At 33.2% G+C, this 23,373-nt stretch overlaps 1 protein-coding gene across 2 annotated transcripts in view; it reads right to left on the reverse strand.

Annotated features, from left to right (window-relative positions):
• Positions 1–23,373, reverse strand: part of CPS1 (carbamoyl-phosphate synthase 1) — a 165,003-nt gene that overhangs the window by 79,481 nt on the left and 62,149 nt on the right. For both annotated transcript variants that reach the window (XM_074298800.1, XM_074298801.1), the window contains exons 9-19: positions 21,992–22,120; positions 21,091–21,197; positions 19,228–19,369; positions 18,442–18,519; positions 16,757–16,855; positions 15,895–15,990; positions 11,160–11,349; positions 9,054–9,211; positions 7,079–7,207; positions 1,342–1,486; positions 524–734 (exon numbers count right to left, since the gene is read on the reverse strand). In XM_074298800.1, coding sequence (XP_074154901.1) covers positions 524–734; positions 1,342–1,486; positions 7,079–7,207; positions 9,054–9,211; positions 11,160–11,349; positions 15,895–15,990; positions 16,757–16,855; positions 18,442–18,519; positions 19,228–19,369; positions 21,091–21,197; positions 21,992–22,120 — 1,484 coding nt within the window. The remainder of the gene's footprint in view (positions 1–523; positions 735–1,341; positions 1,487–7,078; positions 7,208–9,053; positions 9,212–11,159; positions 11,350–15,894; positions 15,991–16,756; positions 16,856–18,441; positions 18,520–19,227; positions 19,370–21,090; positions 21,198–21,991; positions 22,121–23,373) is intronic.

A 23,373-nucleotide genomic window follows, 5' to 3' on the forward strand; every position in this document is an offset into this window, starting at 1 on the left:
TGGGGGGTTTTTGTTTTTGTTTTTTTTTGGTTTTGACCTGTGGAAAAACCACAGGTCATTTGGCTTTGTAGGAAATTCGCTACCCCCCTCTCCTCAAATAAGGCATTGAATGCTGGGTTTCTACAGCATCATTTGTCTACATCTTGCCACAAGGCTTCCCAATGTACAGAAGTTGATTAAGGACTGAAATTAAGGACTAATTTGCACTTTTCAACAGCATCTGCAAGGCAGAATTAAGAAACAGATTTTGAGCAGACTGCTTTGACCACCCAGATTTTGATTAGTTTATGATTAGCTGACAGACAAAGCGAACAAGCTATGCTATTTGCTTCAATCTGGCATCAGACTCATTAATAACTGTGTCCTCAGGGTTCCACAGATGATTTGCAGGCAACATACAGAAATGTAGAATATACTTTGTAAATACAGCACAGTCTGCCTCTGGCAGTGAGTTTTCCATTTATATTCTTGAAATTAGGTACCTGCCCTTATATAAACCCATTCTCATTAGTCCTGGGCTTACCCTGTGGCCTTTGAGGCTAAGGCAGAGCTTCGAGATAATCTGGCATTCACTTCAATGATGCAGTATTCCATGGAGGTGGGATGCAGGGCAAATTGGATATTACATTCACCAACAATGCCCAGGTGTCGAACAACATTGACTGAAGTCTGTCTGAGCATCTGAAATTCTGCATTGGAGAGGGTCTGGGCAGGAGCTACCACGACGGAATCACCTGTAGGTAGAGTCAAGCAACAAGTCTTAATTGAGGGCAGCTGCTCACAACTTGTCTAACCTACTTCATAATCTGCTTTCATGATAAAAGATAGACCTTGGCCCCAAGGCCCATTCAGGAAAAGCTTAATTTCAAGGCAATATTTCCCACATCAAATTTGACTGCTTGGGAAATGCATGAACATTTCTGGAAAGATTTTAAAATATTTTCATGTGGAGATAAACAACAACAAAAAGAATCTACTGAAAATAACTTTAATTTTGTAATCCCTCATTATTCATTGTGATACAATAGAAATTGTGGATAGAAATCAGGATAAATGAATTCTAGTCTGGTCTCTGCCAAATTTTATTTTGCCAAAGTCTATGTGACTCTCGTTCAATCACTTAATCATTCTGATCCTGTTTCCTCGATCATAAAATGGAGGAAAAGGTATAATAGTAGCCTGCCCTCCCCCTTATATGTCTCTTTAAGCAAATGTAATGTATAATTATTGCTACTTTGGCCAATAAGAATAGCTACCAGAAAAAGAAAGTAGCATAATAATATGAAAGATCTCATGCCTTAACGCATTGTATAGTTACTCCCATTATATACATTTCTCTACCTGTATGGACTCCCATGGCATCAACATTTTCCATGTTACAGACTGTGACACAGTTGTCTGCTGAATCTCGTACAACTTCATATTCTATCTCTTTCCAACCTGTTACTGATCTCTCCACCAGAATTTGGTTAGTCATTGCAAATGCCTGAAAATAAGAATTTTTGGGAAAAAAGATTAAAAAGAATTTAAAAAAAGCAAAGTCAAAGTGTTTCTTAAATATGACAAGATATAGACCGTGGTGGTAATAGTGTTGGTATGGTGGTGGTTTTCTAATCTACTATTTAGCTTTTGTGAAGTTTGGCAGATGTCCTGGATCAGCATCTCTAGACCAATTAACTGTCATTGTCAACATTCAAGAAGGCACAAGGTGGCAGAGAAATCAGAGAGATGCTAGAAATGACATCTAGCTATGATTATGCTTGATTTACGTTATTGAGAGTTGCCATTCAAATTGCTGATATGGCATTAAATCAACCTAATTTTTATAAAAGATAAAATAATTGAGCAATCAGGCATAGAAAAATGAAATTATTTCTGTAGTTAGGCTTCTGTGAAACTGAAGAATATGACATATAAATAAATGTGAAAAAAAGAAATCTGGAGACTCTAACTTCTCTAAATAGTAGTTCCATTGCCTTATGAGAGGGTCTAATATTAAGCAAAGGTTAGGTGATGTGATGTGGAAAATGAAGAGGAAAGTAATAATCATAAACAGAAACATGTTTCAATCAACAACAACAATTTAAAAATCCACATTTTTAAAATTAGAAATTGCTATAGAAATACATGGCATGGCTCCTTTCAGTGGTTGTGTCAGTAGTTTTGCACTACACTGACATGTGTCTTAGGTTATATAGCCTGAGTAAGCATATAAATTAGAATAATTGTTATAATTATTTAAAGTTTACTATATAATCACAGTCAGCAAGAGATTAAACCAAAAATGTGTCAGGACACTTAGCTTCTGCAAATACAAAACATATCAAAATGTCCATTTTTCTTGGTCTCTGACAGAAAATGATAGGATTTTCAAGGTGAAATGGACCTTGAAGGTCATGTGGTCTAGGTTCTACTTAAAACATGTATTTAATTAGGAATCAAAAAAGGGAAATGAAAGCCTCAATGGCAATGCTATTTATTTCTGCAAATCCTTGGAATCATTCAACCCAGAGAAGCATCAAGCTGGATATTTCCCCCTGAACTGTTTCTGTACTTTTCCATTTATTTTGCACTTTTGCAAACAGCCTGGCCTAGAGTAAGCACTTAATATATATTGGTTGATTGAGTTAATTGTGTGATACTACCACCAAGATCATTAGCTAACAGCTATTGACCACATCAGTCTTTTAAAGGGGAAACAAGTTTCCAGATGTATTTTTCAATATTTATCTGCACTTATATTTTTCAAGTTAACAGAAGCACAAAAACTAACTGATTTCATTTGCCCATGTTCTACTGCTGATTTGTTTTTCTTCTTAAGTTAGGTTGATTTAAAACCTCTTTATTTCAATGGCAAACACTTGTAATGAAAAGAAAGCCAACATCAAAAAAAATGCTTTGTAATGAAAGAGTTCTAGTTGCCTATTAGGTTTCAGTCAAGTCTCAAAGTAGCTCATCCATTTATTGGAAAAAGTAAAGAAGCTCAGTTGAGAATCAAAATTATATCATCAAATTATCAAATAATCAAATTATCTCCACAAATTAAAAATCAAATTATCTCAACAAATATTTATTAAGCACCTATTGAGTGTAGAGCATTATACTAGACTCTTTATGCAAATATGAATAACATGATCCCCAGGTTTCAAAGAATTTACAGTGAAAGTTTAAATAACAATTAAAGCTCTAAGTAGCAATTTAAGACAATAGTAGATGAGTTGTCCCAAGTAAATCCATGATTAACTGTCAAATAAATTACACATGCTAAGGGGAGTTAGGAAGAAAGTTACCATTTTAAGCATCTGAAGCCCTACAAAACTTGGTCCTCTTCTATCTTTCCAATATTCTTATAATTCCCCTCCTTATACACTATCTAGTTATGTTGGACTGTTGCTGTTGTTTGTCCTTCTTTCTCGAAGAGGATCAAGACATCAGGGAGATGATGAGATAACCCACAAGTGAGTTGGATTTCAGTCAGGGATGGCTGTGCAAAGTCACCTTTCTCACCTTCTCCTCCAAATCCATCTAGTCCAGTGGCCAGATATAGATCAGGACAATGGGAGATGGACCTGGATGAAATGAGAAACCTTGGACTTTTTAAGCTAAGGTCTTCAACTGGTCTCAGTTTGAGGCCACAGCTATCCACTGATTAAGGGTAGGTAACAATTGACACACACACAAAAAATTTCCTCTTTCACTTAATCAAAATAAAAATAATAATCTAAATAAATCTGGGAAGGGAAGATCCTCAGGTTTCTGGCCAAAGCAGAAATGACTGCTATTTACATTCAGAGTCAATTGGAATCCAAACAGAACATACGACTAATCCCTCAAATACTTACCTTCCATCTCCTGATAGCTTTGCTTTTCACTAACCATCTCCTATACTTGAAATGCTCTCTCTGTATATCTCCTTCTCTCGACTTCTATGGCTGACTTCAAGACATCTCAAATGTCACCTTCAGACCTTGTCCTTATCCCAATTTATTTTTTGCCTCTGAGATTACCTTCCATTTACACTATATAGATCTAGTATTTAAATAAAGATTTGCATATTGTCCTTCTTAAAATAAGGCTTTCCTGAGGATAGGGACCATATTTTTCCTTTTACTTGTATTCACAGTCTTTAGCAAAGTGACTGGTTTAATTCATGCTTCTTAATTGAATAACTTTAAATTGAAAGTAGTAAAAGATTTTCAGGGCATCAAGACTTTCAAGACTTGATTTTAAAGTATAAGTAAAATTTGGATAGGAAGAGCAAAAAAGGAAAGATGAAGAGGAAGGAGGAAACATGATTTTATGTAGTTCTATATATGTTTTATCTTAATTAAAGGCAGTCCTATTTTCTTTTGGATTGACTTAAATTTACAAAAAATGGATCAAAACTATCTCTTTTTGTGTTGTCTTTTCAGAAATTAAATGCCTCCAAAGACCAGAATACCTATATTTTCCGTTAACATATCTGCACACTGTAGTTATTGAATTCATATAGAACCTAATGGTCCAACCCATGATTTTAAATATATTTGTAGAGTTGCCTATAATCAATATAAAAATACACTCTTCCTTTCAGCATTTAAAAGCCCTTTTGCAACAGACTCTTTCCTATCTTTCAGGATTAATGTGTAGTAGTCTCCTTTATACACTCTATCAGCCAAACTGAACTGCATATCGATCAACATCAAAAAACTCCATCTTCTTTTTCTGTGTCTGCATATAAACTGAGCCACATGTCTAGAATGTTCCCCCTTCTTACCCTTGTTTCACAGAATCCCTTTCTTCCTTCAAGGCTCAGTTCAAATGCTACAATGTCCTCAGTTGCTCTCCTTTGGCCTCCATTAGAATTTATATTGAACTTATTTTGTACATATTTTAATTTATATTTATGTGTACATGCTTTCTTTTTCACCCCCAATAGACTATAAGTTCCTACCTTTGGAGGCAACACTTTTTTTTAGTCATTGTGTCTCCAATACTTAGTACATTGGATGCTTAAAAATGCTTGTTCAATGAATTTTAATTGCTAACAAACATGCATTATTAGTAATAATCATGTTAATTAATATCATTTGGCATTTGTAGAAAGCCCTAACTCTAGATCCATAAGAAATTCTTTGATTGAAACCCACAATCTCAGAATCTCAAAAAAATAAATATGAAACATTTATCTTAGAATGTTTCCTTTTTCTCACTATTTTAAAAATAAAATCTGAGTTGATGTATAAGTCTGTCACTGTGTTTGATTATTTGAACACATACAAACTTACTTAGCATCTGTTCCCCAGAAATATGATGGATAATTTAGAAGCAATCATCTGGCTTATCCACTACCCCAAAAGGCAGTAATGATGAAGCTCTTGGATGACTTGTGTTTGAGCTCTTTACTAAGACAGCATAGCCCTAAAACAACCATCTGATGCAATTTTATGGCAGGAATCAGAGTGTAAGAGAACCATATAGTCCTGCTCAATTATGCTAGTTCCCAAGCTGTATCCTTACTCAACTACCGTTATTTTTGTTCAGGCAGCTAACCTTCATCCTGCTCACCACTCATTAGTATTCATTTTAATTTTCCTAAGATTCTGTCCCTACACACAGACACAAAGGAAAATGCATTCAATAAAGTGCTAAAGGGATGAGTTTTGACAAAGAAATGGATCTTATGAGCTTCCTTTTTATCCTCTCACTTTTGTGTATGATAGTGAACCAATAAGCTCATTAACTTCTGTTTCTAAAAAGTTTATGCATATTTTAGGCTCTGCCTGAACCTCATATCTGAATCACAATATAATCAGGTTTAACTGTGTGAATTTTTTCATCCTTATTAGTAATTAGTAAAGAATATTTACTAATAAAGAGGAATAAGGTTGGATACACACGTAACCACAATACTTTGGAGAATTGAACAGATGAAAATCTGTACTTCTCTGCTACCATTATTAAAGTAGTCACCCAGGTTTTCAATCTTAAATTCATCCTCGACTTTTTACTCTAATCATCCCTAATCCAAATCTTGTTACTTCTACCTCCAATCACGATAAAAACATCTATTTTATAAAGCTGTAGAAAATTATGTTTCCTCTTTCCTCTTCTCTCCATTCATAGCATTAATCCCCTAGTTGGGGCCTCAGTCAGTTCTCACTTGGACTGTCCTAACAAATTTACCCACCTCCTCTCTTTCCTCTCCATGCTTCACACAGAAACCAAACATAAATAGTAGGTCTGATTTTGTCATTTGCCTACTCATAAAGCTCCCCATTGCCTTGAAGAGGCAATGTAGGAGGTAAAATATTAAATCCTATGTTTGGGATTTGAAGACCTTTACAAACTTGTTCCAGCCTATCCTTCCAGGATAATTACACATTATTCCCCTTATATATGATGTTCCATCAAAATTAGTCTATTTGTTGTTTTCTAAAAGCAACACTTTCTCCCCTCTATGCTTTTTCTCCATCTCTTCCTTATGACTGGAATGTTTGTTCCTCCTCACCCCTAATTCTTGAAGCTTTTAGTTATCCCTTTTAGGAGCAATTCAAGTATCATCTCCAACAAGGCCTTTCCAGATTTATCCAGTTGTTAGTTCTTTTAGTGCTAGGCTACAACTCTGAAGTTAGTAAGAATTCTTAATAAAGAACACCAGCACAAATCAATCAAAAGCTATTGACAAACAACTATCACCATTTTCCTTTTCTAGGGGTAAACAGACAATAATATCTAAAACAAACATCATGTATCTGGGGAATAGATGTTCATTAATAAGGAATTTATTTAATTTACTGATTATAGTCAAAACCATCCCTTTATTTCCAGAAGGAAAGAAAACTACACCTTAACTTGTAACCAATCTTATTACTGTTTTGGGATAAAATTTAGAAGTAAAAGAAGATAGAAATTAATCATAAGTTCATACTACTGAAGTTAACAGAATATATAACAAATATTGACATAGAACACAATAATTAACAAAAAGTAAAAAAGTGTATATATTCACAGCTATGTTTATTTGTGCTGGAGGCAGAATGATCTCTAAATGATATTATATATAACTGCTAGCAGGTTCACCTTTAGACTTGCATACCTTTGTGCCAAGATCCAATAGGCTTTCCTTGTTGGGACAGATACCTGATCCTAATCCACCAAGGGCATAGGCAGACCGTATCATTACTGGGTATCCAATCTTGTCTGCTGCCTTTAAAGCATCTTCAATCTGAAAATGAGGAAGAGGAGTTTTAAAAGTTGACCAACTTTCACAGAGAAGACGACTCTAAGAGTTTGTTTAGGTAACATGAATAAAATCTGGAGGGAGGAAGGGTAGAGGTAAAGTTAAAATCGAATATGATTCAATTATTCCCATTCCTTTTTATAATTTTAAAAGGACTCAAACTTGAAGAACTTTTTTGCCAATCTTCTAAGAAAAAATATTTTTCTACCTTCTGAAAACAACTATTTCTAGATAAGACTGATTAAAAATGCCTTGACAAACAAGAAATATTTATTCAGTTTTAAATTCTTTGTCATTTTCCTTAAACAAAGGTCCTTTATACTACAAGAAATACTCCTGAAAGACTTTTTTATGATTTCTAACAGCTGGCAATCCAAATGTTTCACTGGTTTCAAGATATCAAAAGAAACAAAGGAAAATTTCCTTGAGTATATCCTCTATTGAAGGTTTACAGAGTCACAAAATACAAGGTATGGGACTGCTATGAACTGCTCAATTGGAGGAAGTACCCACACTAATAACATCACGATGTTTTCCACTTATATATCCATTTATATAAGTAAGAGATAATAATAGTAATTATTAACATAACTTTAAAACTTTAAAAAGCATCTTATATATACTACCTTATTTGATTCATAAAACTCCTTATTATTCCCATTTTTATATGAGAAAAGAGGTTAAGAAATCACATTCAGACTTAAAGCTGGATTTGAATTCAAATCTTCCTTATTTTAAGTTCAGAACTGAATCTACTACCTTTTGCTCTCTCTCTCTCTCTCTCTCTCTCTCTCTCTCTCTCTCTCTCTCTCTCTCTCTCTCTCTCTCTCTTACACACACACACACACACACACACACACACACACACACACACTACAATGAAACATGGTTAATTTTGGTAGCCATGCTTTTCAGTCATTGTGCATAATTATATACAAGTGGGTATGTAATCATAACCTCTACCTGCCTAATTTTCATTTTGAGGAGATGAGACATAGTTAACACTATTTTTTAAATAAAGAATGGATGACAGCAGCTTCCTGAAATATTCAACATACTACTCTAGAAATAATCATTGAAAATTTTCACCCCTAAATATACATGCTATCATTTAATTTTAGGAATGTAAAATTCTATTGGGGCTCAACTTGACTTTGGGAGACTGCCTACATCTATGTGAAAGAAGTTGAATCAAAAACTATCTCCTTGATAATTTGATTGGACTCAGAGATCAAGTGGGATTAAGAAATTAGAAGCTATCAGACAAGTTTACAGCAAACAATATTTAACACTGAGTAAAGATGGTGCATAAAAATATAATGTTCATTTAAACAATCTTATCCATGTGTAACTCACAAAATGAAGCTTGCTTAATTGCATATGATGACCTATTTTCAAGATCAGTTTTATTCCAATATAATCATTTAAATGTCACTGACCTTGTGAAATCTGCTGTGCATTCACACATACAGCACAAATGAATGATTGCTACCTGTCACCTAGCAAGACTGATTTTCAGCCCAAGGAGCTTGAGTTCTAATGACACTTGTATCATTGACCTACCGAGTGACTTGTAATCTGTTACTAAATCTTTGCCCTTGTTTCTTCATCTGTAAAATGAAGATAATCCCTGTCCCCAGTGATTCTTACATGAAGGCTGATGAAAAGATATGAATTTCTTGGAGATTAGATGTACATATTACATAGTCTATATAAATGTATGCACATATATATGTATACATGTATGCATTGTACATATACACATGAGTTTAACCATGATTAATGTGCATCATAAGTAATATTCCCATATGTCCCCAAAATAAATACTCACCGTTTCAACTGCAAAACTGGGAGCAATCTTTTCATTAATCTCATTCAATTTGTCTGAGAAGATTTGTCTGTCCTCAGTAGCCATGATAGATTCAACTGAAGTTCCCAGGACTTTTACACCATATTCTTTCAGCACCCCTCTTTTGAACAGTTCCACTCCTGCAGAAGGATCAAATACAAAGTACTGTTTGCATCATTTCAGATTGGTTTCTGACCTCTCCTTTAGCAAATCAGCTATATGATTTTTTTTTATCTAAAACTTATCCTCAAGAAGCCATAATAGCCTCTGGTATGATATCCTAAAGAAAACAACACTGTTTAAGTAGACTAACAAAATTTGTGACAACTATTGCTATCTTCTATACAAATAGACATATTTAAGTGGGAATAATAATACTGTTGCTCACAACAGGAACATTTTAAGCATTCAAGTGATAAGAACATTGTGAGATCTAAAAATAAATTCTTCCTAAAGAGTCAAATATTAGAACTCTTCTTTCTCATTGCCTCTTTGGCTTCATTCATGAACTTATTATTTTTTCATGCAGGGAGGATTATTAGAAAAAAAAAAGAAAAAAAGGTGCCTCTCCATTGAAAATCAGTTCCTTTTGCAATTTGCTAATAGTAAAAAGACTTTTTTCTGATTTTTTTTTGGCTGGAAGTACCAGAATGTATGTAAAGTGTTGTTTAGGGAGGGCCTATAAAGAACTTCAGAACAACTATTTACCCTCTAGAAAAATTCTATAAAATAAAATGTATGCCCTCAAGTTTTAGTTACAGTTTATAAATTATTTAGCAAAGGTACATAAGTTTATCTCCTCCCCAAAATCAAACTCCTCCACTTTTCTGTAATTGATGGTTACAATACTTAATTTGCATATGTACTTTAATAGTTACTACATTTGCCACTACATAATTAGATAATTTTATTCTGTGCTATGGTTATAATCAATAAATGACCATGCATTAGCACAGTGTGAATAGAAGAAAATCTGTAATCAAAACATCATAGGCTTTTATAAGACCTTGAGATTTCTAATAGCTCATTCTCATCATTTCAAAGCAAAATGCCTCATTTCCCTCCCTACTACTTTTATCACTACCACCTACTCATCCCTTAAGTGATTCTAGATAAGTGTCTATATTGCTTAAAGACAGTCAATAAGTTTGGGTTATAGTTTTCCACTAATCTATTACATATGCTTTGCTACATAATTTAGGCTTGGAGATAAATCAACAAGTATTTATTAGGTCCCTACTACATGTCAGGTGCTGTTCTAGGCCTTGGGGATATAAATATAATGGATCAAATAATTTCAAATCCTAAAGAATTTTTACATTATAAATTATTTAAGCATGGGATTTAAAGTGGTAGATCTAGATTGCATTTATTTATCTGGGTCTATTTTAGGTCCCCATAATAGAATATAATCTTCTTGAGAGCAATGATATTTTGGTTTTGCCTTTATATCCTAGGGCATATTATCTTGAATATAATATATACTTAATAACTGGATATTGAACTGATTTGGAATGGATTCAAGTAAAATGGGGTGTTCATTTACTACCGGTAAGTCCTGAGCAAGCCACTAGGCTTCTCCTAGCTTCAGTTTCTGCAACTTTAAAATGAAATGAGCTGAACTGAATGATCTCTGTGACTAAGTCAATGTTTATTGTTGAAGCAATAGGGGTTACCCAAAGAATAGAAAATCTAGTCTTATACTTAGATTATTTCTTATTCCTCTCCTAAAGTTCCCAGGAGTAATTGTGAGAACAAAAATAAGAGCAAGTAAAGTACTTTTTTTCTTTATACAAAGAAAGGAGCAGTGGGGCTTGAAATAAAGAAAAAGGAACAACTAGAAATCCACTTGCCTTCCCTAGAGAAGTCTCCAGTCATTCAATAGGAAATACCAAACTTCCCACATTCTCTCGATTTCTTTATGAAATGGACCCAATAACAGTTATATCCATTAAAAATCTTTTTTTAAAATTTCTTATACAGAAGGTATCATAAAAAATAAAGTACAGTTCAACCTCTAAAAAATATACATTGATGTAGGAGGCAAATTCCTATTGGCTCAAATAATAATAGCTACAAAGAACTTACCACAGTTGAGAGCTGTCTGGCCACCCATACCCAGAATCAACCCATCTGGTCTTTCAGCTTTTATAACCTCTGTAACAAATTGGGGAGTGATAGGAAGAAAGTAGACAGCATCAGCTTGCTTTAAGCCCACTTCATTGGTCTGGACAGAAGCAATGTTGGGATTCATCAAGACAGTTTTCACATTTTCCTCCTGAAAAATTTTTAAAAAGTTAAATTACAACTCTGAGTATTGTTCCTTTCTTTCATATTTCAACTCCAAAATTGCCAAACTCCAAGACAAAACAGAATGAGGTAGAAAATGGAGTTAAGCCCAACAGCTAGGCTACTTGCCTTTCCACTCTTTGGTAAACAAAACAACAATGTATGTATTTTAAATAAAAGCTGATGTGCTCTCTTTTTGCCTGAGGCACTAGGAATCTATTTCTAGTTGATCATTTTTTCCCTAGGCTTTCATCCCTGCTAGTAGTGCTATAAGAAAGAACATTATACAACTGTCTGTACACATTATCCAGGAAGAGAATGACCATATGGTTTAAAAGTACATACATACATGAAGATATCCATATTCACTGTCTCATTCCTAACATCTGGAAAGACCCCTCAAGACAATCCTTCACATAGGCAATGAAGTACAACATCGTTCTATGCCAGAATAGAGGGAACACTTAGCAAAACAAGCATTGTGATTCTCTTTCTCTCGCCCACTGTATCTAAATTCTGATTTTTTTCATCAAAATTTAAAAATATATATAATGTGTTGAAAGGAAGGACTACATATAGTTGTAGATTTAGAATTATAATGAAATTTAGAGGTAATATCATTAAACTGCACATTTTATAGATATAAAAATTAAGGCCCAAGCAAACAAACCTAACTTCCCCACCATAAAAAGTTAGTAAGTAGTAAAGTCAGAATTGGAATGCATTGTCCCCTGACACCAAGCTCAAGATTCATTCCACTGCACACAATGACTGCCTCATAGTCCACATCTTCAGTCAGTGGACAAGCACGAAGTGCTTATTATATGCTGAAAATTGTGCTAGTCTTTAAGGACACAAAGACCAAAGATAGTTCCTAATTCCATACCCAACTGTCTAGAGAATGTATATTAATCCTTGAAAGTCCAGCTCACATGCTACTTCCATTTTTTAAATATTCTGCCCAGTACATGATGGTGGGGTGCAAAATCATCATGCACTGGGGAAAAATTATATATATATATAAAATTTTGCTGGTACCTATTTGTACCGTATGTTATTCAGTACTATAGCTATTTATGTATAAGTTCTGCTTTTAGACATGCAAACATCATGAAGGCAAGATTAGGTCTTAGCTAAATTTTATGTATGACTCAGTTTAGCAAAAGGCTCTGACCACAGTAGGCTTTTGATACTTGATTGTTGAATTTGCTGACTAGAATGTCATCACCCAAGATAATAAGGTGAAGATGGCTTATAATTCTTCAATTAAGATATAAAACTTCATACAGAAAAATATTAACTGCCTGAAATACACTATAAGAATATTAACTCATTCTGAAGCCACTGAATATTACAATATCATACTCAGGTTTCCATTGTAAAAGAGAAAAATATAGTTCATTAGCTTCCTGAGTTTGCTAACTTTATTCTTAACTATTTAACTACTAGAAGAGGTAATTATATTTCAAAACATAATACAGAAAATTAATATAAAACTGTGAATAATAATTTCAATAACTAACATTTATATAGCATTTAATATGTGCCAAACACTGTGCTAAGTGCTTTACAATTATTATTTCATTTGATCTTCGCAACAATTCTGCAAGATAGTGCTATTATTACCCTTATTTTGAGGAATGAGGAAATTGAGGTAAATTCTAAATTCTGAACACAAATTTGATCTCAAACACCTACAAGATATGTAAACCAAAGCAAGCCACTTAACTTCTGTTTGCCTTAATCCACTGAAAAAGAAAATGGCAAAACACTTCTTTGTCAAGAAAACCCTGTGGACATTACTGGCATGTTGTGGTCCACAGGATAACAAAGAGTTGGACACAACTGAAGGACTAAACAATAACAATAACTTTCAGCCTCCAAACCAGTGCTCTATCTATTATATCATTTAGCGGCTTTTATGTGAATTGGAAAAAACTTTGAAAAGACCAATTCAATCATGAAGGGTATTTAAAAGATGTCAGATTACAAAAATCTCTATTTAAAAAAATTTAAAGATCGATGGCATACCATATATGATGCCTATTAACTTACTTTATTCTACCTCCCCTAGCCTACTCAACTTTCCTATAAGTGGAACTTATTTTCTGTGAACTTCTTTACATCAACAGAATGCAAGGGACCAGATCACATTGCCTTGAAATGACTTGAATGTTAAAAGATCAGGACCAGCAAAGTAAATAAGAATTCCAAGGACAAGTCAGCTAAACATTGGATTGAGGTTGGATATACAATATTGTCCAATTTTTTTTAAGTATTGAAGGCACTAAGGAAAAGAATAGAAAGAAGATAAAGGGTCTCCATGGGTCAGTCAGAATTCAGTTGATCACTTGACAATAAAATAGCACTATCTTGGTCTCCAAGTCATCCTCTTGAAAAATATAGTTCTTCAAAGTCAAGGGAAAACTTTCAAAATTCATTTCAGAATAGAAAGATTAAAGATTACATATGACTGCTCTCAGTAAAAGCCTAAGGAAGTAACTTAATTGTCTTGTCAAGTTGAGTGCCTGCCTCCAAAGCAAGAAGAATCTACTTTGCCTCTGTATCCTCAAGGAGTATGGTATATTTCTATAATGGGTAGACAGGAATCAGATTATCCAAGAGCAATCTCTTGGAGAGTAAAGATATAATAGCTTCAAAATGGAACCCTAGTTTTAGGTCATTTTTCTGAGTACTGCAGCAATTCTGATGGGGCAGTCAGTGGGAGAAAGAAAAGATTTCCTCAACTAATGTTAAAAATGAGATTCATATATCTCCATATATACATATGGATATATGTGGCTATGTATACATTTGTAGATGTGTATGTGTGTATATACAATGTGTATATATATATATGTATGTATACCTATACATTCATACATAAGAACTATCCAACTATCACCAAGGCAAAAGTGAAATTTATATTCCCTTTGATATGTTTAATTATGAGCTTATTACAATATGTGGCTGACAAGCTATAAAGATTAAATATACACAGTTGTATAGATCAGAAGTTGGTGCTGTAATCAGATAAAAATTACAAGAAAGATAACTTACACCCCCACAATTATTTGGAAACAAAACTATACAACTGGATCTTCAAGTGATGGGAGATATTCTCTTAGTTCTGTGAAATTTTCTTTTTCTTCTCTTGTTTCCACAGAATTTATGAAAAAAAGTATTAAAATTTTGCTACATAGTAAACTTTTTTTAAAGTGACCAATTAACTTAGACTTCCTTTGCAATCTTTGCTCCCCTTGCTAGTTCTGATCTTGGTGCTAATCAGTCCACCCAGAGGGAGTGCTTGCTCTGTATGATCTTTTCTCTATTAATGACATGCATAATAATTATTGAGCTGCATGGTAATCAGACATAAATGGCAACAAGTTCATATGAATGAGTATAATTGCTATCACTATCACATAGCCAACCCATGCAATTTCTAGAATCAGCTAGGCAAAGTGGAAAGGGAAATGGGACAGAACAGGAAGCTGCTCAAAGGTTCTTCATAAGACCCTTGAACCTGTAAAACATAGAAATCCAATGGCTTGGCTTCTTTATTTTTATGGCAAAGAGTACACCCTTCTAAAGAGTTAAGAGTCAGAATATGTCAGCTAATGATTTAAATATCAACTTGACTTAAAGTAGGGCAGTAACCTACCCTCTATTATGAAAGCTTAACCCCAGGACTTGTCTGAGAAATGCAGTAAAACTGCTTTTTATCAGCTTTCAGGTGTCTATACATCTTCTCTACCTTTATCCTACCCAGAAAAAGGCAAGGAAATAAAAGGCCAAATCAAGAAAAATAAAAAGCTGAATCTTTAGTGAAAATAGAATTTTTCTTAAGGAGAGTACATATTCATTGTGAATAGCAAACAGAAGCTATATGTATGGCTATTTTTTGCCTTGATCAGTCAGATACAAATTTAGCATGAAATAAATTGGGTCTTCCCATGGGGCCCAAATTCCTTAAGGAAAATTCTATCTTCAGACCACTTTCTCCATTGATACATCTTGAAAGATGTAGAGAGCATGATGGAATAACATAAATAATATAGTGAAACCATTCAATCTCTATGAAAAATCCTTCTTCTGAAGTTCTTCAATTTAAGAAGCTTATGATATGAGACAAGTTAAAGAATAATGGAGGGGCAGCTAGGTGGTGCAATGGATAGAATACCAGCCTTGAAGTCAGGAGGACCTGAGTTCAAATTTGTCCTCAGACACTTAACACTTCCTAGCTGTGACCCTGGGGCAAATCACTTAATCCCAATTGCCTCAGGAAAAAAAATTTAGTTCCCATTAAAATTAACAATTTATTTCCTATATATAAAGGATCCAACAGGAAATGTATAACTTATTATTGTTTTTAGGCTCTAATTATCTTAAATATAAAAGGAGGAACTAAGAAAACAATTATAGATTATTTTGCAACAGTTGTGTTGTCATAAATTTTGTATAAGGAAGCACTAATCAGACTCATTTGAGAACATAAACTAGTATTGATGAAGCACAGTATTTATTCTCTTACCTTCATGGCTTTTACAGCTTGAGATCCTGAATAATCAAATTCTCCTGCTTGGCCAATAGACAGACCCCCAGATCCCAGGATAAGGACCTTGGAAACCTTTTTAAAAAAGATAATTGTTATCATTTAGATGCATTTGGAGGATGGTAAACAATGGAAGAAAATCCAGTTATTTTCATTCGTTCAGGTTACTAAACTGAGAAAAAAAATTTTAAATATATATAAATTCATCTCCATCTTCCAATGCATTGTATCCTCAAAAAGTTTACATTTCCTTAGCAAAAATTTAATTTAAAGTGATTTGTATTGTATACAAATTACTTAAGCCCTACAGCTTTTTATACATTTTTATTACATTGATAAAAGAATCACATAGGAAAAAGAATCATATGGCTGATATGTGTTATATTTGTATTGGTTATTTATGGTATTATATTATTACTTATCTATTTGCTTCTTAAAGGTAAAGGTATCTTGTTATTAAATTTATGATACTAATGAAGACAAGATATTTTAGCAGAAGTCATTCACCTACCATTATCACAATATCTCAATTAAATACATCTCAACTATCTGTACTTCTGCCGTGTGGGAATATAAAAACCGCTAAGTGAAACAAAATCCTACACTCCATTTAAACTTTTACTTGCATATAACCACCTAAATTGGGATATTTTAAAATTACATTTGATGTTAATATGAAATAAGAAAATTCCAATAAATATCATCTGAAACAAATAATACTCTTTTGTTAAAATATTTACTATGATTTTGCCATTATTCTTCATAGTCTTCATTTCAAAATCATCATTCTATAATAAAAATACAGAAAATAAAAACTAAAAATAAATACATATATACTGACCTCAACTCTAGATGCTACAAGTGCAGGTTTGGGTAGAACTGATGTAACAGTGGTCCCTTTCCCCTTCTTTATCAGTGACAAAAAAGAATCAAATAGGTACTGTGAAATAAAATAAACATATAGTTGAGAGATTTCAAAATCTTCCTAGGTAATTGATTTTTTTCATATTACATATATATATTACCACACAATAGACCTCAAAGTTCTATCATCACACTAAAGACATAGTGAAAATAAGCTTCTCACAATATATAAACATTCAAGAAAATGCCTTCTGGTTCAATATAGGATTTATTAATTTCTTCATTTTTTTTTTGCTTCTTCAAACTCAAATTTTTGACACAAAGATTTAAATTCTTTCTCTTGCCCACTCTGAAATTACTACTAATAACAAAATGATGGAAGGGTGTACAGGAAAATCTCAATAAATGTTTATTTTTAACAACTCTAAGAACTGGAAGGTTTTTTCCTCAAACTTAACCAGAAATTTTACTTCCATACATTTATTAGACAGGAAAATTTTCATTTCCAGAGTTTAATTATTAAACATTTGGAAGAACAAAAATGTGAACATATAAGGAATGATCCTAAAGCAATTTAATGTGAAATAAATCTACTAGAAGGACATTTTAAATTTAAAATTTCATATCATAGTCCATGTGGATTAGATATGGAATAATAATAGTTATAATTTAAGCTCTGCTTTTAGATATGTTAGACAAGCAATATTTAATTTAATTCAATAAGCATCTACTATGTTCAATGCACTAGGGTTACAAAAACAACAGTCACCATCTTTATTTGTCACCTTCTAATGATGAAATGATATTATAGATTTACAGTAAATATTGGGGAAAAAGATTAATGCTAATGCCACAAAAGGCAATACAAAAGAACTGGTTCATGAAGATGACAGAAGAGAGTAAGGGGAATATTTTTCAGGCCCTTCCTCCTTTCACAAAATCTTTCTTCTCAACACAATATTCCAGTTGACCTTGAAGAAGAATGGTCAATGTAACCAAAAAATATATACCATGACACAAGAGAAAATCTAATTTCCCAGATATCTCTCAATAATGCATAAAGAACTTCTTTCAAGGAAAAAGGTTTTACTTGTGCATTTAACTAACAACGTACAAAAGTAATAACATTTAAATTAAAAACAAATCTCCTCTAAGCATTCCTTTTGGTACTTTTCTTAAAATGACTGAATAATTTTTATGTGCACACATGCCCTCTCTCCTTCCCAACACCCTCAATACCCTAACTTCTCCTCCTGCTGCTTATTCATCCTTAGTGGCTACACAACCAGTTGCCATAGGGATTTTTGTGAAGTCACAGATGGGGGATTAAAATTTCATTTCAGTTATGAGAACAAGAGAGAGCAAGAGGGAATTCATTTGCATAGCTCAACAATTGTAAACTTGAGAACTGAAATGTATTAGAATGATAATGTATTTATACAAAAATAGCATCTGGTTTCCTAAGGACTTTCCCAATTTTTTTTTCAAAAAAGAAAACTTTACGACATTCACAGAGAGATTTTAATACTAAATTTGTTAACCAAACATTACCCAACTATCTACACAAAGACCACAATGATTGTTTTGGTTTCTTTATATTTCTTATAAGCATTCAGCAATAAAAATCTATTTCAGTTCATAGAAATTATCCTTCTCACATACCTCTGTGTCTGTTGGCCCTGGACTGACTTCTGGGTGGAACTGGACAGCAAAAATTGGTTTGCTCTCATGCATAATTCCCTGAAAGAACAAGGAGGAAAAAAGAAGCTTCAGTAATGGCTTTTACTGATATTAAAAAAAAAAGTTCAAATATGGAACTGAGAAGAACACTGCTCAAGATACCTTTCTAAACTAACAGAGAATAAATCTTAGGAACGAGAATGGAGAAAATATCGGACCTGACAGATAATAAGTAGAGACAGAATTAATGAGGGTAGTCAACCTTCAGAATCATTTTAATTTAATCTAGAGTCCCTTTGGTCATCTTTAAGAATATATTTGGATCCATGGTTTTATGAAGTCAGGTATAAATGGCTTCCTAAAATTTTTATCAGATGATCCAGTATAAAAACAAAAAATCAATGCCTGCTTGAGTCCAGGTCTCATATATGGGTCCAAAACATGTGACCAAGTCATTCTAGACTTTCCACCCTTAGACTGGCCTCTTATTATATCCTGAATATCAATGTTACTCCTTAATCATTGCTATGAATACAGTACCACCTCAGGCATAGAGATGCCAAAGGCATCAATTAATGATAAAAAGTAAAAAGAAAATCTTTTTAAAAAGCATCTAACTGTGATAAATGACCTACAAAATTGTTCCTAAAAAGAGAACACAGCTGCACAAGCAATGGTGTAAGTAAATGAAATAATAGTGTAATATAAGCCCTCATTCACCTCCACTTCTCATCACTTCCAGGAAAAGTCTTTAGAAAAAGTGCTTACTTCACAGGTTTGATCATTGACATTGGTAAACAGTGGTTTCCATCCAGCAGGGAGGGTGCTGTTGTCCAGTGCATATCCATGGTTCTGAGCAGTAATGAAGGCCTGCCTATTTGTGATATTCAACACTGGCTGGTTCTGCCCTCTGAAAAGAAAGGAGAGAAATACATGAGCAAAAGATGAAGCATAGAAATGCTTTAGCCAATAAGGTAGTCAACAGGAAGTAATGAAGAAACTTCTGGTTTCAGTTACTGAGTGAAATTTGCCCTCAGGAGGAATCACAAATTAATAATTCTATCCAAGCATTTTACAAAAAAATCAATACTTGACACGGGTATTATGTTTAACTTCTTTAGCTGGATTTGAGAGGGGACAGTTACACTCTGATTGATGTGATTTAAAGTCATTCTCTGACTTTACAGAAACTGACAAACATGTGAAGCTATTTATTCAAAGTCAAAAAAATTCACAAAGTTTTAAGAGGAAATAAAGAGAAACATACCAAGTATACAAAATAGTTTTGAATAATTCTATGGAATTCTGGAAAGAAGGAAGGAAGGAAGGAAGGAAGGAAGGAAGGAAGGAAGGAAGGAAGGAAGGAAGGAAGGAAGGAAGGAAGGAAGGAAGGAAGGAAGGAAGGAAGGAAGGAAGGAAGGAAGGAAGGAAGGAAGGAAGGAAGGAAGGGAAGGAAGGAAGGAAGGAAGGAAGGAGGCAGAGAATTTAGTATAATAGATTTAGATCTGGAAAGGATCTTAGATCAATACCCTGAATTCAAAGCAAATTTTCCAAAGAATATCATAGGACTAGCATTAATAATAATAATAATAACAATAATATTATTGTTGTCATTATTTCTTACTGTTACTATGCTATAAGTACTATTAATTACTTACTACTATATATTATGCACATGTTCATTGAGGAAACAAGTTCATTGAGGAAAAGGCTCAGAATACCTAAGTTGATTCCCAATGCTATCATTTTCTCCATTAATATATAAGCAAAAGGACCATGCTCAGTGATTGTGGTGAAAAGAAAGATAAAAACACAAAAATTACCTCTGCACTTATAGTCTTAAGAAAGATGTTTAGAACAACAAGAATCTATGTGACTTACTTGCCCAGAGTCACTGTGTGCCAGAGGTAAGATATGACCTAGGTCTTACTAACTTCAAGGCCAGCTCTCCATTATACCATAATGTGTTTGCCCCGGATTTGGCACAGAATAAACACTTATTAAATGCTTTTCGATTGATGAACAGATTGTTGGAATGATTAATTACATGACTTTGAAGAAATCACTTTATCTTTCTGGGATTTAGTTTTTTTTTTTTTTATCTGTAGAACACAGGACTAGGAAAGACAGTAACCTTTCCAGCTCTCAGTATTTCACAGTCCTAGATAGGATTGATCTGGTCATTTTTAGATGATAATACTTTTATGAAATTAGACTATTGTATGCATTTACACCATTACCTTCCTCTTTTGGAAAGCAAAATTACTGGCTATGCAGCTATCTCTAACTATTAACAACTTGTTTAATTTCAGGGGAAATAGATAGAGGAAAGATTTTCTTTTAGATGTACAAAATATACGGCCTCAGATATTATCAGAATCTGTGAGTGTGTAGGATGGCAGCAGCTGCTATAGGTAATATTAGCTCAGGTGATATTCTAGATATTCTAACAGGGTAAACCATGAAACTTTATAATCATCTATGTGCAATGCCCAAAACGTTGTGTAACAAACTTTCTGAGGATATCCTACTTGGTTTTACGTAGGACTTGGGTGAGGAACATGACTAAACCAAAAAATTGAAAAAAAATGTTCCTAGTTCTTTTTTTGTTTTAAGTCAGTTCTTGCCCACCTGTTGGCCATAGGCATTTTGTAGGTCTTGCCTCCAGCTGCTAATCCAGTTATTAAATTTCCTGTACTGATTCCAAACACAGGTTCTTTACGATCACTCTCCAAGATCTGTAAAGGAAAGAGTGTTATTTATTCCATATTTTGATAACTCAGAAGGGCACTAATACTTTAGCTTTCTCTTCTCATCAGTATAGATATATTCAATTATGTAGAATGTCATTTCAATTCATTGGGCAAAACTTCTGTTTAACTGAAGGATAGTGAATGCTCTTGATAAATGACAGTTTTCAAATACTCAGAAGACAGTAAATATATTGAACACTGAAACTAAATTAAGCATATTTTTTAATCCTTCTTGGATGATGCACTAACATCTTATACTGCTGTGAGAAAAGGAAAGTGCCCATCTCCATAGGAATTTTCCCAAAATTCATTTCCCAAAATGAAAGAATGAAAACACTAGGAAGAGGACTTAAAGGCCTGAATTTACAAACTAACTATTTTAAGTATTAGATTTCTGGTCCTGTTTCTGAGAAAATCTCACAGCTTTCTAAAGGATAAGATCATCTTCATGAATGTGAATTATCTTGTTATAACACTGCAGTTATAAAGGGTAGATATAAATTGGTTACTTGAACATTGAGGATCATCTGTCCTGATCCTATGGAATGGCCTGAAAGTTGCTTTTTGGCCTGAGGAACAGGTTTCATTATCTCTGGTACTCTCTGACTTCGCAGTGTAATAATTTATCTTTGCTGCCTCTAAGAGACCCATGGAAAGTTTACATTGAAACAAATAATTTTTTAAAAACCTTCTCAAGTTAAATAAAATTCTTCATGGCACTCTCATCACCTATGACTCTCCATCTACAAACCAACATGCAGATTTCTTGCATTCTGTACCTTCTTGACGTTCTGAATTAAAGGCTGTGCAAGAGCTGGGTTTCCAGGTCCTCCAGCAATTAAAAGTCCATCATATTCCATCTTGGTGAAATCATGATTCCAAGGAACTAAATGTACTTCAACTCCTCTCTAGAAAAAGCAACATGAATAATGAAAAAAGTTGTTTGATATATTTTCCTTTTTTAAAAAAAAGTTAGATGGTAATGTGACCCCAGACATGTCCTTTTTCAGGCTCAGTTTCCTCATCTGAAAAATAGGAATGAAAATAGTACCTACCTCACAAGATTGTTGTGAGAATCAATGGCATGAATGTGCTTTGCAAATCTTAATTTTTTATTTTTAACTAAATTATTTTTAAATTATTATCATCATTATTATCCTTTCACTGTCTTGAAGAAAAAATCAATTCCCCAATTCAAATAACAAGGAACTTGCAAAACATGCAAATGTTTTACCAAATAAAAAATTATTCTAGAAGTTCATTATATTTTATGTAATTTTATGTAATTTAGATAACAAAACTGAAAACATTCTATATTCAAGTTGGATCTTACAAAGCAAATAATGCATTTTGTTACATAATTAAGGAATAGTATGTGTGCAAAGGCTCCATAATTAAAATCATAGTATACACAGGATATAGTTATTATCCAAAATCAAAGGAGGTTAACATAAAAAAGAGTAATTTATTTTTTGTATAGTTTATGCTGCCTACCTCTGACCTTCCTTATTTTACCATGTGGGTACCTTTCTTTCATTGCCTGTTAATCAGCTTTCTTCCCCAGCATCTAACCACATTTTCTATGAAATGATGATTAATTTTTTCAGGTCATTTTTAAATATGAGAATATAAACTTTTTTACATCAAAATAGATATAAAGTACATATTCAATGTTTCGTATATATATATGTATATATATGTATATATGTATATATATATTCTAAGTTAATAATGGGATACCAATAATTTCAGATGCTTTGAACTTAGTCTTTTGGAAAATACTAATCTTGAAAAAGGAAAAGAGAAGGGGAAATTCTCCTATCTTCAATATTAATTGCTTCCTCAGAAAAAATAGCCATAGAATGCCTCAAAAGAAAAAAAATACCACCCTCTAAGGAATTTGCAAAAATTACCTGAATTTGGTAAGTCAAACATTAATGTGAAGAACTTTTATTAAGCCTATGCTATCTCAAGATATAGAAAAGCAATAGACAGGTCATACAAAAATAAAGCATATATAATGAAATCAAGGACTTTCTCCAGGTCCTTGGTGTTCACCTGACATTATTACAAACCATCATGGAATGGGACAGAAAGCATTCATTCTCTTCTCAGCAAAGAAGAAATTGTATTTAACTGCTTTTTCTATGCTGAGAGCTAT

The sequence above is a fragment of the Sminthopsis crassicaudata genome, chromosome 3 (genome assembly GCF_048593235.1).
Source record: "Sminthopsis crassicaudata isolate SCR6 chromosome 3, ASM4859323v1, whole genome shotgun sequence".
Taxonomy (NCBI): domain Eukaryota; kingdom Metazoa; phylum Chordata; class Mammalia; order Dasyuromorphia; family Dasyuridae; genus Sminthopsis; species Sminthopsis crassicaudata.